The 17872-nt window shown below is 31.4% G+C and overlaps 1 protein-coding gene across 1 annotated transcript in view; it reads right to left on the bottom strand.

Annotated features, from left to right (window-relative positions):
* Positions 1 to 654: 654 nt before the first annotated feature.
* roq (RING finger and CCCH-type zinc finger domain-containing protein roquin) overlaps positions 655 to 17872 on the bottom strand; it is a 40912-nt gene continuing 23694 nt past the window's right edge. Inside the window, exons 13-16 of the mRNA XM_089646205.1 lie at positions 15816 to 16012; positions 12934 to 13161; positions 7560 to 7664; positions 655 to 6660 (exon numbers count right to left, since the gene is read on the bottom strand). Of these exons, the coding sequence (XP_089502331.1) occupies positions 6544 to 6660; positions 7560 to 7664; positions 12934 to 13161; positions 15816 to 16012 (647 nt within the window). The 3' untranslated portion in view covers positions 655 to 6543. The remainder of the gene's footprint in view (positions 6661 to 7559; positions 7665 to 12933; positions 13162 to 15815; positions 16013 to 17872) is intronic.

Genomic DNA, 17872 nt, shown 5'->3' with positions numbered 1-17872 from the left:
AGGTATAACACAGTCAGTGTGTGTAGGTTTTCTATAGATGTTAAAAACACACTTATTATTATCTAAGCTGATGTTTAAGTCTAAAAAATTTAAATTGTTATTATCGTTATGTTCCAGTGTAAATTTTATATTTTGGTGAGTGTTATTAATAAAAGTGAGAAAATTGTCTAATTGTCTGTTGCTACCTGTCCAAATTACAAAAATGTCATCAACATATCTATACCAAACAAATACATTAGCTAAAAGGGAAAGTCCACATTCGAAAAGTTTGTTTTCAAAGGAATCCATAAATATTTCAGCAAACAATGGAGAAGCGGGATTTCCCATTCCCAACTTTCTAACATTAATAAATATTTTAATTTGTGCGCATTAGAAACATTAGAAATCAACAAAAAAATTAATTCAAGCATTAATATAGTAAATAAAATAATAGCACCTTGCAAATCACCTCTATTGACAATGTTCCCCGTTATGTTGACTCCTCCCTCCGTTTCCCTCTCAACCCCCTCCCCCTCCCTCAAATCCCTCCCACCAAAGAACCAAACTAAATAAAACCCCATATTTCTGCACTTAAAAATTTAGTTTTAAAATAGCTAGTTAATGACACGGACGTGTCGAAACCGGTCGCTAATTTTATAAAAAAATTATACGTAACAAATGTACATTGTGAATAATAAAAACTCATTAAAAACAAAAAATGTCTAGAAATTGTTACATAGTGAATGCCAATGAAATACAAAAAATACATTTTTCTAATAAAATAAATGTGTTTTTGTACATTTTTCGTTTTAAGTAATTTTAGTAACAAATAACCTAAAGTGAGCCATTTTATTTTTATGTGAACATTCAAAATTTTAATATTTCAAAAAATATGTTTATATTTAATAATAAAATATGAGAGCATATATCATCACATTTCAAAAACGGTTTTAAGTTTTCGAATATGTTCAGAAATATTACTTTTAATTGGATTTTATAGCTTAGCAGGAATTCTCCGACCGTCTGACAAAATATGGCTGAGGCCTGAAAGGTTAAAACACGTTATTAGTAAGGACGATAATGCAAAATATAAAGTGTTATGGGAAAAACTAAAAATCACATTTTAACAAGGCTCCAGCCTATATACTGAAAAATGATTACAACAACATGTCAATTGTAGAATACAAAAGGATAAAAAGACACTGACTATGGAGACCGCTTGTCAGATGTTTTATATTTGAGCTTATTAGAGTATCAAATATTTAGGTTTGCTTATGAGCAGCATACCTGTTATCGCAGGTGTTAACTGCATCCCGTCTGGGGAGCACCCAACTTGACACGCAGTTATTGTTATTATTAGTACAATAGCATCAAAACCATATTGACAGATGCAAATTCTTAATGATCTGTACAGCTTCAGGGAGCACTGGTAATCAATATACGATAGCTATACTATATTACCAAATATGTCAACAAAACCACTAAAACTTAAATAATTAAGGAAGAAAACATTTTACAAATCAACCACTCATACACATTCATAATATGTCCATAGTTTTACATTCGGAAACAATAATATTAAACAGTTTTTTTTATCTTACCTTAGTAATATGAACTTGTAATTACATTGTAATATAAATAGGACAGTTCCCGAGAAAATCAATAACAAAGCCTCACTGCTAGATGTTAACAATACAGCTAAATATTGGAATACATGTTATTGAGAAACTATGTATAATTATGCCCGGGATCTAACAGAAACATGGTTCATAAACTGAAAAACTGGATGTCACTTAAATATTAGTGTTGTTTAAAAAAAAATGTTGTTCAATCCGAAATCCGATGTTAATAATTTCAAAAAAATTATACCATCCAATGGTTAATTTGAATGTAACAGGACAAAACCTGTCAAACTTTTACCAACTGTTGCTGAGCTGATTTGGAATGCAAAATGTAACATTTTGCTCTCCGGTGACATGTCTAAATTAAAAATTCATTTTTTCTTTGAAATGTCGCCATTAGCTGTGAAATTAGGACAACCCATGCAATGACCACCCATCTACTAGAACAGAAGTGTTTTTGTTATTTTTAATTGATAAAAAAAATGTTACACGAGACCACAATGATATTTACGTTTTTCACTTAACATAAACTCAAATCGCCGGTTAAAGTCTGTCGAGTAGTATCCTTTTACACCTGTATAGTTAAATAATAGTTTGAATCTGAAATTTCACTAATTTCAAAACAATGTGTTTAATACTAATAAAAAATACAAAACTGTACAATGGAGTGGATTCATCCAGTATACAAATTATTCTAGTTATTTTTCACATGTGTTGTTTGATAAATTAATAATTATTATAAAACAAATTTAACTAAATATTTTTAAAAGTAGTATCCGCTAAACCCATTGGGTTAAAATTTTATGTTGTCAGAAACAATTTGCGTAATAATTCTGTGGCATAAAAAAATTATTCCTAATTATCTAAAAAAACTCAACACATATATTATTTATTTCAAAATGACATTATTTTATTTTCTGGCAGTAAAGTGGATTCTGGAAAAGTTTTCAACAGAATTAAAATTAGAACAGAGCTAAAAGACTGAAAGAAAAGTTATAAAAACTGTAGATATTATGTTTCATTTGGCATGAGAATTACACATATACAGAGTGGCCACAAAAAACGGATTTCAATATTCCTGATAATTCTAGGTCTTCCAAAGCTGTTTTCAAATTTTTCACTGATATACTTTATTTATATCAGGATTTCACTGATATTATTATTCAAATTTTATATTAATAACATAGTATTTTTTTTTAAAAAGAGTTTTTTTTTTAATTTTATAAATTACATATTATAAGATAGGCAATGGTTTTTAATTTTGATTAATATTTGCAATAGTGTGCAGCAAATGTAGTTGACTAAAAATTTCTGTTAAAATTTTAATATCAAATGTGAAAAATGAAATCTTTGCCAAAAAATGTTTGTTTCGATAATGTCCAACTAGAAATTTATTGTTGTCCGTGCATGAAAATATGTCTGTGTAAATTGAAAAAATTATAATAAATAAAATAAAATTTCAGAAAATAATAAAATCCTGACAAACCAAAAATATTTATAAATCCCTGACATTTCACTGATAATTCCCAGTTTAGCAGATGTTTAGCAATGCTAAAATTGCTGATAATTCCCAATTTTCCAAGTCAGTGGACACCCTAATATATGTATGAAAGTAGCCATTTTTATAAAAAGCTAATAGAAATTAGATATTATGCAGTTGAATAAATAAAAAATCAAATCAAATAGATAAATTAAATAAATAATTAAAACCTATGAATAATTTGAGCTCACTGAATGTAAATTATGATATTAAAAAGCAAGTTGTTCGTTGGACAATGGATTCTAACTGAAGGTTTAGCTTGTTTATGCATCATTACTGCCAGCAAGGACAATGGATTCTGACTGAAGGTTTAACTAGTTCATGTATCATTACTGCCAGCAAGGACAATGGATTCTGACTGAAGGTTTAACTAGTTCATGTATCATTACTACCAGCAAGGACAATGGAATCTAAATAAATTAATTAATTTAATTAGATAATTAAATTAATTGAATCTAATTAATCTAACTGAAGGTTTAACTAGTTCATGTATCATTACTGCCAGCAAGGACGATGGATTCTAACTGAAGGTTTAACTAGTTCATATATCATTACTGCTAGCATGGACAATGGATTTTAACTGAAAGATTAACTTTTTAAAGTTACCAATATATCAGTTCAGGATAATAGTTTGAATATAGGTACATACACACTGCCTAATATTACATAAATTTTATATTTTGAATAAAGTCCAAGTTATTTGGGTATAGTTTTCATCAGACATATGTATGTACACCATTTACAATAAAACGGGCAGTTTACAAATTTAATTACATCAGCGTCAATGTTTTTCAAAGCAAAGTAAAAAATATAAATTACTACTAGGTAAATATTCCTGAAGCCCATAAATGTGTTTATTTTATTCTTGGCTCAGAAAAAATATTATTAATTAACTAGAAAATATTTTATAGAGAATGCATTAAAAAAATAAATAAAAATATCCGCTTAGCAAAATGATAATTAAGTAATTTTATCAAATCCTTCGACTTTATATGCAAAAGGATAAATTACAAAAAAATCTTGCTCCACTAATTTTTATTAATCGTTTTAAGATATACTTTACGAGTGCGGTGTTCATTGAATATAAGGTTACTTTTCAATATATATGTACAACAATAAAAACACTTTTCTCAAATGCGTTTTAATAAATTATTGTTATACTTAAACATGTAGAAATAAAGTTTAGGATTCATTTGACGACATCCACAGAGCAATGCAATGCCACAAGTGTACTTGGACTATTCCTGATTCAAATGTCTCTTGTTTTGGAAAGGTCCTTTTTGCTATCGGCCACTTTTCGTCTTTTCAACGTTGTAACTTTCAGGGGCATGCCTCCCCTTCAACGCATTCGCAGTTGATTGAAAAAACCCGTGACTCGGTCATGTTTACGCTAACCAAAAAAAAAAGTTAAAAAAAAAAAAATACAATGGATATTTGACAATTAGATAATATTATTTTCGTAAGCTGGGGTAAGATTTTCCCCCCCATAAACAGTCTCCATGTAATTTTGCTATGCAGAAAAAGTTATCTGCAGGACTAGACAGTGACTGTGTTCAGGATTTTAAGTAACACTAAAATAACTTCTCTTTTAATATGTAACAATAAATATGACAATTAATATCACAACATAAAAAATTGCAGCCTTTGGACTCTTGTAGTAGTTTAATTTAGTGAGGGTGAACTATGAAAATAAAACAACTTCTTTACAATTCAACCAATTCATTATAGCCACTCGAGTGATTTTCGGCATTTTATGCAGAGTTTTCAAAACGTCTAGAGTGATTGCACGCCATTATATGCCATTTTTGACTTGAAGAATTTGCGCATTTACGATTTTTCAATAATTTTTTTATACATCCAAAAAAAAAGAATAGGATAAACGGTTATATATAGGTGAATTCATTGGCTGTATAACACTATAATCCGTTTATATGTCTCCGTATTAAAATTCAGATGTAGTAATTTCCAACTCAAACGCCAATCACTCAACTCATGTTCCAGTTATTGACGTGAGTACTCGAGTGGGTTATGTTATAATTAGCCAACTCAAACACAACCATGAATCATCAAAGGTTCAGCAATAAATTTTCACTTGCTAATGAATTTATTTTTGACATCATTAAATGATAAAACTATTTGAGGAAAAAATTTAAAATTGCTCTCTGACATTATGTAATATACTTACTTTAGCGGTAAAATTACCTGTTTTTTTATTATTGCTTACTTGCAAATTAAGCTTATTTTAGAGGTAAAGTTATTTTTATTTAATAGCTCATTGACATTACATTTAATACGCTACTTTTGGAGGTATACTTACTTTTAAATTGTTCACTGATTAAGTTTAGAGGTAATGTTACTTTTCAATCAATCACTGATAAGTTACGGGCAGAAATAAGACATAACAATAGTATAGTGGTGAACAAATACATATTTTTGAGATAATCAATAATAATAATTATATGATTGTCAACTTATGGAATCAACGAAGAACTCATAAACAAAAATAAGTCAATATGTTTAATAAATAGAATGTCAAATAATAAATAAATATTCTAAGTTACACCAAATACAAATTTTAAACCTAGTTAAATGAATGGAAGCAGAAGATTAATGGAAAAATAAATTGTATCAGTGAAACAAATAAATTGTTAATGTCTTTAAACTTTTGACATATACTAAGGTAATCAAAGTAATCTTTCCAGAACTCAAAATCAGAAAACTATTTGAGAAAGTAACAGGTAAGATTAATCAATCAACACTTAAAACTGGGAATATTTAAAAATTCAAACATTTGGGGAAAAAATTGAGCAATTTGTAACTTTTTTTAATTTTGAGCAGCAAGTTAAAATAGGAAAATGGAAAATGTTAAATGCTGATTTTTCGCCTCAACTCTGTAAGAACCATTTAGTTTTTTTGTTAATGTTTTATAAATTAAAATAAAGAAATCACCCACTGTATCTGTATTATAATTATACTAATTTTGGTCAAAATAATTCAGGATGTAAAATCTAAAGAAAAAACCAATATTTAAATTAGTTGAAAAAAAAAATGGTTTATGAAATTCAACTACCCAAAAGTGGTGACTGATCACAAAACACATTGGAAGTTAATGGATCCTTAAAATGCTTTATTATTTCTACTATGATTGAAAACATATGGTGCAAATTAAGAATATTACACATTTTGTATTGCACATATTATTTATCTGTAAAAATATTATGGTTTATAACCATGCTCTTCCAAAAGTTATAAAAATATAGTTACACAAATATATTAGATCCATAATATATTTTTATCATAAGGGGAATCAATTAAGCATGGTAATTAAATTAAAACAAACTGAATTTCTCATTTATACGTACAATGTACCTTACAGTTTTGTAAAATAAAAACTTGTTTGAATCACTTCTGCGCTTCGTCCTCATTCGACCAACGCTTTTCTACTTCTTGAAGTTCGTACTCCCATTTGAGCTCCAACTCTCGTATATCTTTGGCTATGCCTACCTCGTATGTATCCTCCTGTAAAATAGATGAACGCATTGTTGATAATCAAACACATATTGTAATCTTTCTTTAAAACTTACAGGGCCCACAAATACTTTAATAGTATTTCTTCATATGAAGCGGTTACTTTGTGATGTGACATTATAATTTAAAATTAAACAGTAACTTTGTAAACATCACTTATGGGTAAATACTTAATGCCGACCGGGTTTCGCTACAACCGTAGCCTCATCAGGGCAGTATAATACTAAAAATCTAAATATTAAATTAACATGTGTAGATATCACGGTAGGTGGACAGTCTGAGCTACAGTGGAAGAGGTAGGGATAAGTGGGAGATTGGGAGGCGAGTGTTCTTTGTCAATAGGGAACAATCTGAGTATAGGGCTTTTATTTAGGTTTATTTGGTTGTTGATGACTTTGCTATTGACGTTTATGGCTTTCCTTAACTCTAACGCTTCTAAGTTATCCAACCTAAGACCTATTCCGTTTTTATGTAATAGGCTGACGCCAGTATTTTTGTCGAACGTATGGTTGGTTGCTATGAGGTGATTTGCAAATTCGGAGAATCCATTACTGTTTAAGCATCTTAGGTGTTCTTTGACTCGCGTTTTGATATTACGCGCTGTTTTGCCTATGTAAAACGCGGGACAGTCACTACATTGCAGTGAGTAAATACCTGAGTGATTTAACCGATGTTCTTTGTCTTTAACGTTCATCAAAAATTTACCTATACTATTGTTAGTGTAAAACGCTGGTTTGATATCCTCCCTCCCTCCCTCTCCTCCCACCAGATAATAAGATACTACACACTAAGAGTACAAACACAACCATGGAATTTCACCAAGAACATTGTTATGTTTCTCCTTGTGAGTCACAAAAACTTTAATAAAATACGAATCAAAATAAACTTACCTCAACATCATTGGTCTTTGGAGGGGCCCTAGAAAGTGGTGGACTTACTTCCTCGGGCACAGGGGACACAGTAGCTTGCGGCACTTCTCGGGTATAGTTGTCCTCCTAAAATTGGAAACAATATTACGAATCAATATTTATATTTGAGAATTTGTTCACTTTGTATTACATTCTGTGGTCTAGAAGTGGGAACTTGAAATCACATATTTTTCAGTTATCCCTCTCTATAAGAGTAATAATCTAAAACTAGCAGTTAAAAACCCGCTCCGCGGGTTTTTTTCTGCTAGGCCCTGCGGGCGGCACTTAGTTGGGCTTCGCCCATTTTAAGTGATATTAACAACAGTTACATTTAATAGATAGATATTAGGACATTCACATAGAGAGGGTGAGTATATATATTGTTAAAACACGGAACAGGAAGGAGATAATTAATAATAACATGCTAAATTTACGCATAATAAGAATGACAGTTGTTTGAATAAATGAAATTTTACGTATTTGTTATGGATTATTTCAAATGAAACACTATTATTGACTACATGTCTACAACTGATATTAACTGTTATCTTAGGTACCTAATATAATTAGCTCATAGGAGACTTGCAGTGCTTAAATATGTGTTACAACCGTCAATGTCTATAAGTTGAATCAATATCGTTTAGTTTGTCACCATTAAAGATATTTATAACAAAGTTCACTTAAATAATAGATTATTACATATTTATTAATTGTACCAGTGTTTATGAATAAAAGGAGGGGAATTGTGCGATGAGATTAGCAGTCGGTTTAATTAAAAGGTGTTAATTTTACTCCAACTGGTGGTAATTCTTTACCTACAACTGTTACTGTATCTAATAAAGTTTAAAGTTAGATTATATATACAACATCATCAGGAGAGTAAAAATTTATATATAAAGGTAGATTATTACAATATAGCGCCCCTGAGGTGATATCTCACAAAAGCGGCGCTATGCAAATTGTCCAATAAATGAAAAGATATAATGTTTACATTTTATTGTGTATACACCGAAGTCAAAAATTAAATATAGATTGCAATTGGGAAAGAAGAAGTGGAAGGAGGGGGGAGGGGTAACAGTATGCTGGGTTTATAATAATTAGGAATTACAATATCGTTAGACGGGAAAGACCAGTTGAGTGGGAAAATATTTAAAAGAGAGTTTATAAAAAAATTCTTGTTAATTATATCTGCTTTTATATTAACATGTTTCCTCATTTCAAAAATTTCAAAATTATTTATAGTGAAGTATTTTAAGACCTGAAAAAAACAAATAGCATATAACCATAAAACAATATATTCATAAGACAAATAGCATTTAATAACGGTTATTCTAATAAATTGATAGTTGAAATACTAAATAAAAAAATTAAACATATTCTCTTCAAACGGTCTTTGAAATAGTGAATCTGAGTTTGCAAATCATCTTTTGAATAATGATCACACTTTCGATAAAAAAAATCAGGTCTTAAAATACTTCACTCAGGATATAAAGCACCGCAAATAAATATTTATGAAATTTTAGAAATTAGAAAATATGTCAATATAAAATCAGTTATAATTAATAAACAAAAAAATATAAATAATAATGAAAAATGCCATTACAAAGTGATAAGCTTCCAGAAGAAATCTTCTTAGTAAACGCTTGTTAATCGTAAGTAGTCAAATATTGTGAGCTGCATATTTAAATATTCGCGCCATTCATTTGGTTCGTTTTTAAACCGCCAGAGGTGCGCTCTCTGTCGGCCATCTATAGCCGTGCGTATCGGCCATTGAAGGAACGGGTGATTTTTTTTATAAACGTCAAGCATAATCACGTAACTGTGGATAATTTTCATTGTAATGTAATTAATCCAATGGATTATGAACTTTCTAAAACATATTTTCTTCGATATTATCCAAAAATTATAGGAGCAGAAACGTTGCTTTTGAAGAAATCTCGTATTATTATGAGGCGATCCTATTTTAGTATGAAATCGTGTCTTAATTTTCAAGTTAGCGGAATTTAACCGAAACAGACAATTTAAATTTGACCAATCAGAGGGCCTACACCGTCCAGACGCTGGAGTATTAATAATATCAGATTGCCATCCCTCCATTCAACATCTCATCTCTTCAATGTCTGAATTTGACTCCAATCTTCCATATACTTTTGAAATTTGCCAATTTAAACTACATTAATGTATAAATTCACCTTCCCTCTCTCCATAATTTGAAATGATGGCCTAGAACACCCTTTAAGGGTGAAAGTCAGAAATACATGGAAAAAAAACCTTGGGAAGGATGATATAAACTATGTAATGGAATGACAAAAGAGGAGTTGTTATGGTATAAATGTAACACGTGTTATGGTATAAACATTATAGTTTATGTGATATATAAACCATAGTTTTACATAAACTACAGTATTCCCAGACAGAGCTCTTATGCACGTCATCATGGAGCATTCGAAAGGAACGTATATATTGATGAGTGACGGTAATTCTTCTATCATTAATGGGACCTTTACAATAGATATATACTTTGATATTATTAAAAATGTTGTATTGAGTAACTACATTGCTGAAAATACATAACATTTTAAATTATTTAGTACAGGATATACAGTATATGTATATGTATATAACTAGGAGGAATTCCCAATTGTAAATACACATTAATAAATATGTTTTTAGAAACGGAACCGGTGAGGATTGAACGTGCGGGTGCTGCCAATGTAAGGTACCTTCACGCGCATGTGTTTCAGGCAGTAATTCGCCCATAACTAAGAGCTTTACTAGTGTGGCTTGGTTAAAAGGATATGCGTATTAGTATAAAACATATTATTTTTAACATTTATTTTTAAATACACCAATTCTTCTTTCGCTTTTCCTTCGGGCATCGGGCACTTCAAGAAGATAAAAACATGAACAGCAGAAGGATGAGGAAAGGGTCAGAATGTGATATAGAGGTAGAAAGAAGAAGATATAACATTGAAAAATCAATCAAATACTAGAAATGATGGTCCTTGATCATGTCCAGAATCGAAACCATAGATATTATTATATCTGTGGTGATTATTCATCTGTATGAATACGAAGGTTTCGAGAAAGCTTATGTCAGCTGGGAGTTATATGACATTTTATAATAATAATAATAATAATAATTGGATGACTTGTATAGCGCCGTTTTTGTGCAAAATCACCTCAAGGGCGCTTTATTTCCCTCAGTTAACACTAGAAAGACCGTCGACGTCATTTTGACGGCTGCCCGTGTAATGTGACGATATTTTGCTTAAAGTTCATTGTAATCATTTGATTTTTTTTTTTTACTTTTCATGATTCATGATTTAATGACTGGTGAAAAAGACAGATACGTATCTCATTTACTTTTCATGATTCATGATTTAATGACTATGGTGAAAAAGATAAATACGTACCTTATTTACTTTTCATGATTCATGATTTAACAACCATGGTGAAAAAGACAATTACATTCTTATTTACTTTTCATGATTCATGATTTAACGACTATGGTGAAAAAGACAGATACTTATCTTATTTGCTTTTTGAGATATAATTATGTATCTTATTTAGTTTTCATGATTCATGATTTAACAACTATGGTGAAAAAGACAGATACTTATCTTATTTGCTTTTTGAGATATAATTATGTATCTTATTTACTTTTCATGATTCATGATTTAACAACTATGGTGAAAAAGACAGATACTTATCTTATTTGCTTTTTGAGATATAATTATGTATCTTATTTACTTTTATACTTTTCATGATTCATGATTCAACAACTATGGTGAAAAAGACAGATACTTATCTTATTTGCTTTTTGAGATATGTATCTTATTTACTTTTCATGATTCATGATTTAACAACTATGGTGAAAAGACAGATACTTATCTTATTTGCTTTTTGAGATATAATTATGTATCTTATTTACTTTTCATGATTCATGATTTAACGACTATGGTGAAAAAGACAGATACTTATCTTATTTGCTTTTTGCTTTTTGAGATATAATTTATATATACAAAGACCGCCACAGTCAAAGTGAGGGTTAGAGCCATTAAGCCGATTTTGTTTTTTCCTCCAAGTTTATAACATACCCATCCCACCATGCAAAATGATAGTACTGTCTGTCTCTTTCTTACGGTATCGCATTTACTTCGAAGTCGATCTGTACGTTGATTGGTCACTGTCTTTTGGTGTCAGTTATTGGTATTCTATCTCATGTTGATTTCTGCACATGTATTTCTAGTCGCCGAATATTTATTTGGTTGTGTTATGTAGATTATATTCTACCCAAAGATCTACCTAATTAACATACAGTAAGCAATTTCATTAAGTATTAATTTATTTTTTTATAATATACCAAAAATTACAATCACACGTGGTCAGCCGTCAATATGAGCAGTACTCGGTCGTTCGAGTTTAAGAAACAGTACGATGGGTATTTAGTCAAAGTTACAGAACAATGCGATGGCCTATTTCTGTAGTGAGACATTTCAAAAATCACAGATTCTTAAAACAGGAATTTGAATTTTTTTTAAACTAAAATTTTATCATAATGCAACTGGCTCAGGTGAATAAATAAACTAACATTTACCACAGATTTTTAGAAATTTCATAATTAAATAAATCATGCGTGCTGGTGATTTTCTTATATCCCCATCCAATTGTAGATTTCTATCCCATTTGAATTTCGTAATTTCAGATTTTTTTATTGGAAATTTAAGGATCGATTAGGCAAATATTTGGATCACGAAACACGCCCACAAGGCACTTCATGTGTTACTTTTTACTCTATAATTTCAACTCATTCCCATTAATTTTTATTTGTGTATGTTATATGCTTTCCTTGCCAAACTAGACTAGTATTTGAGTTATTGCTCTATTAAAACAAGAGCAGAGCAACGGTTCATAACGAAATTGTATCATTAACTCAAAATCCTCAGTTTTTTACTTGTCTCCGTGTAGTCCAGTCAGTAGGGGTTTTTGCCTTGCAAAAGGTCTAAAAGAAATTTAGATTTTATATTTTAAAATTTGGTACCCTGAAAAAATAAAAGCAGAAAAATTTTTAAGATATTAAATATGAGAAATTTTATCTGCTTTAGTTAACCGTTGAGGAATTATTAAAAAAAACTACTATTTTTGGTACCTAAAATTTCTAATATTTCTAAATAATCTACTTTAAAATTGCAACCTTGGCAGAGGTCACCCAAGATCGAAAGCTTGATTTTTTAAAATTCTTTACCTTTAAAACCAAAATATCTTTTAGACCACCTTTTGCAAGGCTAAATTGTTATCCCTACTGATTGTAAGAGCGTAAAAATAGGCCGTTGAATGGGCATGTGTCACTTACAAGTCTTATCTGCTGCTCACGCTGATGAATGCCAAGCTGGACATTCCTGAGCTCCTGCAGCAGTATCTCGGGGTCGGGAGGAGGGAACATGGCCTTTTCCTGCATATCGTTGACTATTTTGAGTGTTTGAAGTTTCCTCTCCAACTGCTTTAACTGCAGCTTCATGTTGTTGGGGAGAGAGGTCATTGAACTGGTCGGAGAGGACTGGAACGGAGAGTACAGAGGCAACTGCCACCATGTGCGTTGATTAGTTACAATTGAGCCATTATGCGGAAAAACAGTGTTATCTTGATAACGCTGTTTTTGTGCAGATTCATTTGAATTATGTGCCATACGGCTACGTTCACAAAAAACCGTTTTAAAATGTCAACCACAGAAGGCATTACAAGACTCATAGTGCAATCTTTTTCCATACAAGTGTAAAGTCAAGACAAGTCAGCTAATACATTGAAACTGACTTTTGAAATAACAAAAATTAATTTGCCGACGGCCGGCATAGTCCAGTGGTAACGCATTGGACTGCCATTCCGAAGGTCGCGGGTTCGAACCCGGCGTGCGCAAATAAATTTTATTTGATTGATTTGTGTTATTTCACAATTAATTAATTAAAATAATATATAGTATATTTGCGGCACGTTCCAGAGTGGAAGATACTACCAGTATCGCCCTGGTGTAAGACCACCATTCAGAATCGAAACGTTGCTCCAAATGGCTTTAGCCGTGTTTAGTGACTAGATCTGAATAGCCAGGTACTTCCCCACCTTCCTCTTTCCCTTCCCCACTTACCTTCAGCCTCACAACATCACCCAATTGGGGATGCCATAGTCTCACTGGCTCCAGACGGGAGCAGTTGGGACTCTTGTGAGGTATTCACTATAAAAAAAAAAAAAAAAAAAATCAAATAAACTTTACTTGCAAAGCTGGAATTTAACTCGCCGGATTGGGTCGAGAACCTTACCCCTCGACCATGGGGGCGATCAAACTATGAAACATTCAAAAGCATGACGACTTGCAGCTACAAAGCGCATAGGATGCATCATCATCAACACATGCAGGAAGCATCATCAACACATGGATGATTATGTAAAAATAATAAGAGAAGAACTATGTATTAATTAGGGTCGCAAATTGTCTATTTTGAGTTTAATTTGATGTTTTGAAGACTATTTTGATAAAAAAAAAAAAAAAAATTGTTTTAATAATTTGTCGCCCTCTCAATATATATATTATTTTTTATTGCAGTTTGCTGCAGATTTGTGGGAAGATCTTTGGTTGAGAAAAATTTTTGGAACACAGTTCTAGCACACAAAATACACAAGGCTTTCAACATACCAAAATCTCACTCATTTTTATATCAACTTACCTTGTAAATGCCGTAATAGCCGTTTTGTTAACTTTATTAAACTTGTCAACAATATTCAGAAAATAAAATTATGTATTTTTGCACTTAGATGGGCACGATAATATGCTACATATAACAATACATACAGAATATTCATTTTGGAGGCATTGTAATTTACCCATATTCCTTTCCGGACATTCGGTTTTGGATTCAGTTGCGCTCATTCCAAGAATCATACCAACCAAATATAATACGGAAACATATAAACTGTTTACTGTAGTTTGAAGCCAATGAATCCACCGTTTCACCGTTCATCCCACATTTAGGTTTAACCTTTTAAATGCCAGTAGGTAGAAGTGTAGCTGTGCACAGCAGGCCAAGAATGCGAGTTAACTCGCTCTTGGCACAGAAGCGGTTAATAGTTAAATTTATAAATATGTTAATTCTGTATGTTAGTCACCGAAATTGCCTTATTTTAAATATTACTATTTCTGAATGTTATCTATGATCTACTAGATATATCTACAGGATTTTCCAATAAGAGGTGTTATTTTGAATAGCCCGCTATTTCGGTAGATGTTACTTTTGAAGCTGTCATTTTTTTGACATTTAACAAGTAGAAACTAGACCATTAATAAAAATGGAACGATACACGCTTCAACAACGCATTGAAATTATTAAGATTCACTTGAGTGAATCTAATGGAAATCATCTTGAGTGACGAGGCCCATTTCCACCTCGGTGGCTTCGTCAACAAGCAAAATTGTCGCATCTGGGGCTCGGAAAACCCAAGAGTTATTGTTGAAAAGCCTCCTTATCCTCAACGTGTGACTGTTTGGTGCGGTTTAGTGTCCGGCGGAGTCATTGGACCTTACTTTTTCGAAAATGAGGCTGGAGCAACAGTTACGGTGAATGGATTGCGCTATCGAGAGATGATTAATGATTTTTTATGGCCGGAATTGAATGGTATTGATCTGGACAACGTTTACTTTCAACAAGACGGCGCTACGTGCCACACAAGCACAGAAACCATTGATCTTTTACGATTGAATATCAAAATAACACCTCTTATTGGAAAACCCTGTATTATAGTCACAGACAGAAAATAGATATTCAATTTTCAGAAAACAATTTAAAATGACATCTGCATGCAGACTTCACTGTACAAAACATTATATGGAATATTTAATGAGATTAACATTGGTGACATCTTTTGGTATTCAATATAAGCTTAATCTAGCTAGTGACTAAACATATGTTGGGAAGTTAAAAATAAATTCATAAAAAATACTTACCCACGAGATGAATATTAGTGACATCTTTTGGTATTCGATATAAGCTTAATCAAGCTAGTGACTAAACATATGTTGGGAAGTTAAAAATAAATTCATAAAAATTACTTACCTACAGCTACCCAAATTTGGGTAACATTCGCTCGAGGGGTTATTGGGTCACACAGCTTCCATTCAATTTATCTAGTCACCCGCACACATATAGGAAACCTAATTAATAATTAAGTAAAAGTCAGATAAGAATTTACCTGTTGTTGTTGCAGCTGCTGCAAATGATTATTGTTTGTTACCCACACAGGTATGTTCTGTGGATTGTAGAGATTTTGAGGTGGCTCAGCACGAGATATGGGTCCAAAGTTGCTGGCAGCTTGTGGTTCAAATGGTATGTAGTCGTCATCTGTTAGGATGGAGTCTGACCTCACAAACATATCTCTTTGCTGAGGAGCTGAAAATATTACAAGGCGAAAAATTGTGCATTCTTCATTAGATAAAATGCCAAATTACAGTACTCTCTCAGTACAGTAGAACCCCGTTAATTCGAAACCTGATATAATTCGAAGAAATGCGAAATTCGAAATTTTCGCCAAAAAAATTACCTAAGATTTTTTTTTTCATTCAAAATGGTTTTTATTTCGAAATTAGTTAATTCGTAATTAGAAATTTATTTTTGACCGCCCACGAAAATTATGTTCATGTGTTTTGAAAAAATTATATTTTTATTATTAAATCATAAAATTTTGTAAATCTGAATCTAAAAGACAGCTGTGGTGGTAAAATGCCGAAAAGTGTATTTTTAGGTGGTTATACATTATCATCGTTAATATTATTTTTTTGTAAATCTGAATCGATTTACATAGGAATGTCGTATTTTTTCGAATTTATATCTAATTTTCGAACTTGAATAGCCGAGAAAATTCATTTACCGGAAATATGTCGAAGTTTTACGAATTTACACCAAATATGCGAAATTTCGATTTACGAGTAAATATATTGTATTTTTACGAATTTATTTATAATGTCAGAATTTAAATGGTCGGCTGTGAAATTTTAATTCACGTGGAAATATATTGTATTTTTACAAATTTACTTTGAATATCTGAGTTTAACTTGTTTGAGTGACAATCGTCGATTTTCGTCGATTCGTGTTTTAACGAAGATTGCCGATCGTCGATTTCCGTCGATTGCGTCAGTCGTGTTCTGCTTCGCGCGTACGTCGGTACGTAAAATTCTCATTTTTTCGAAACGCCTGGACTTCGGGATCCTCCTCCGCGTGATTCTAAACCAATATTCTTTAATAAAACACCGAAAAAATCATCGAAATCCTTGAAAATTCCAAGAATTTATGGGGTTTTAAAAAAATATATAGTTTCATAAAAAATAATGTTTTTTTGGTGGCATTTTACAAGCAACTGTATGAATTTTTTTGGCACTCAAACGGTTAAAAGATCGGCTGCGAATTTTCAATTTTTGTGGAAATATATTACATTTAATGAATTTGTATCGAATATATATGTGTTTAAAAGACCGACTGCGATGGAAATCGGCCTCAAGATCTCGATTTACATGTATATATATCATATTTTAACGAATTTATTTTGAATATCTGAATTTAAAGGGCCGGCCGCAACGGAAATCAGCCGCAAAAATTCAATTTAAGAGAAAATAAATCGTATTTTTACAAATTTACTTAGAATTTCAGAGTTTAAAGGATTGGCTGCGAATTTTCGATTTACAGGGAAATATATTGAATTTGCATGAATTATCTTTGAATAACTGAACACTAAATTCGAAATTTATTTGTGATGTCCCGTAGATTTTGAATTAACGAGTTTCTGATGTAATGGACTGCTCGATCAGACAAATACTATAATCTGTCGTGATATTTACTACATTTATATTTCGGTTAGTCCTGTGTATTCTAGCAACTACTGCATCAGGGAATTATCATCAAAGTTTGTGCATTGAATTTTGCCATGTACCACGATTCTGATTGGTGTTTTCACAGTTACGTATTACGAAACTTACAACAACAGACTGCTTGTACTCGGTTTAAGTCAATACCGCGAATGAACCATCCCCAGTACATAAGCAAGCAAGAGCATGTAGATCCCTAGATAGTTTTTTGTCCCTCCTGAACATAATGGACATGTGTTTTTAATGTACATTAATAAAATTGATTTGGTAAGTTAAATACAAATGTCAAAACTGTACATATTTTTAATCAATTATTGTATCCAAAGATAGCATATTTTTACCATGTCTCTCAACAGTCTGATTTAGGAATTAATTGTAGGTGCGTAAGATT

Source organism: Hesperophylax consimilis, chromosome 23, assembly GCF_061612785.1.
Source record: "Hesperophylax consimilis isolate HC1 chromosome 23, BYU_Hcon_1.0, whole genome shotgun sequence".
Lineage (NCBI taxonomy): Eukaryota > Metazoa > Arthropoda > Insecta > Trichoptera > Limnephilidae > Hesperophylax > Hesperophylax consimilis.
Note: the sequence above shows the minus strand (reverse complement) of the source record. Positions and strands in the feature narration are given on the sequence as shown.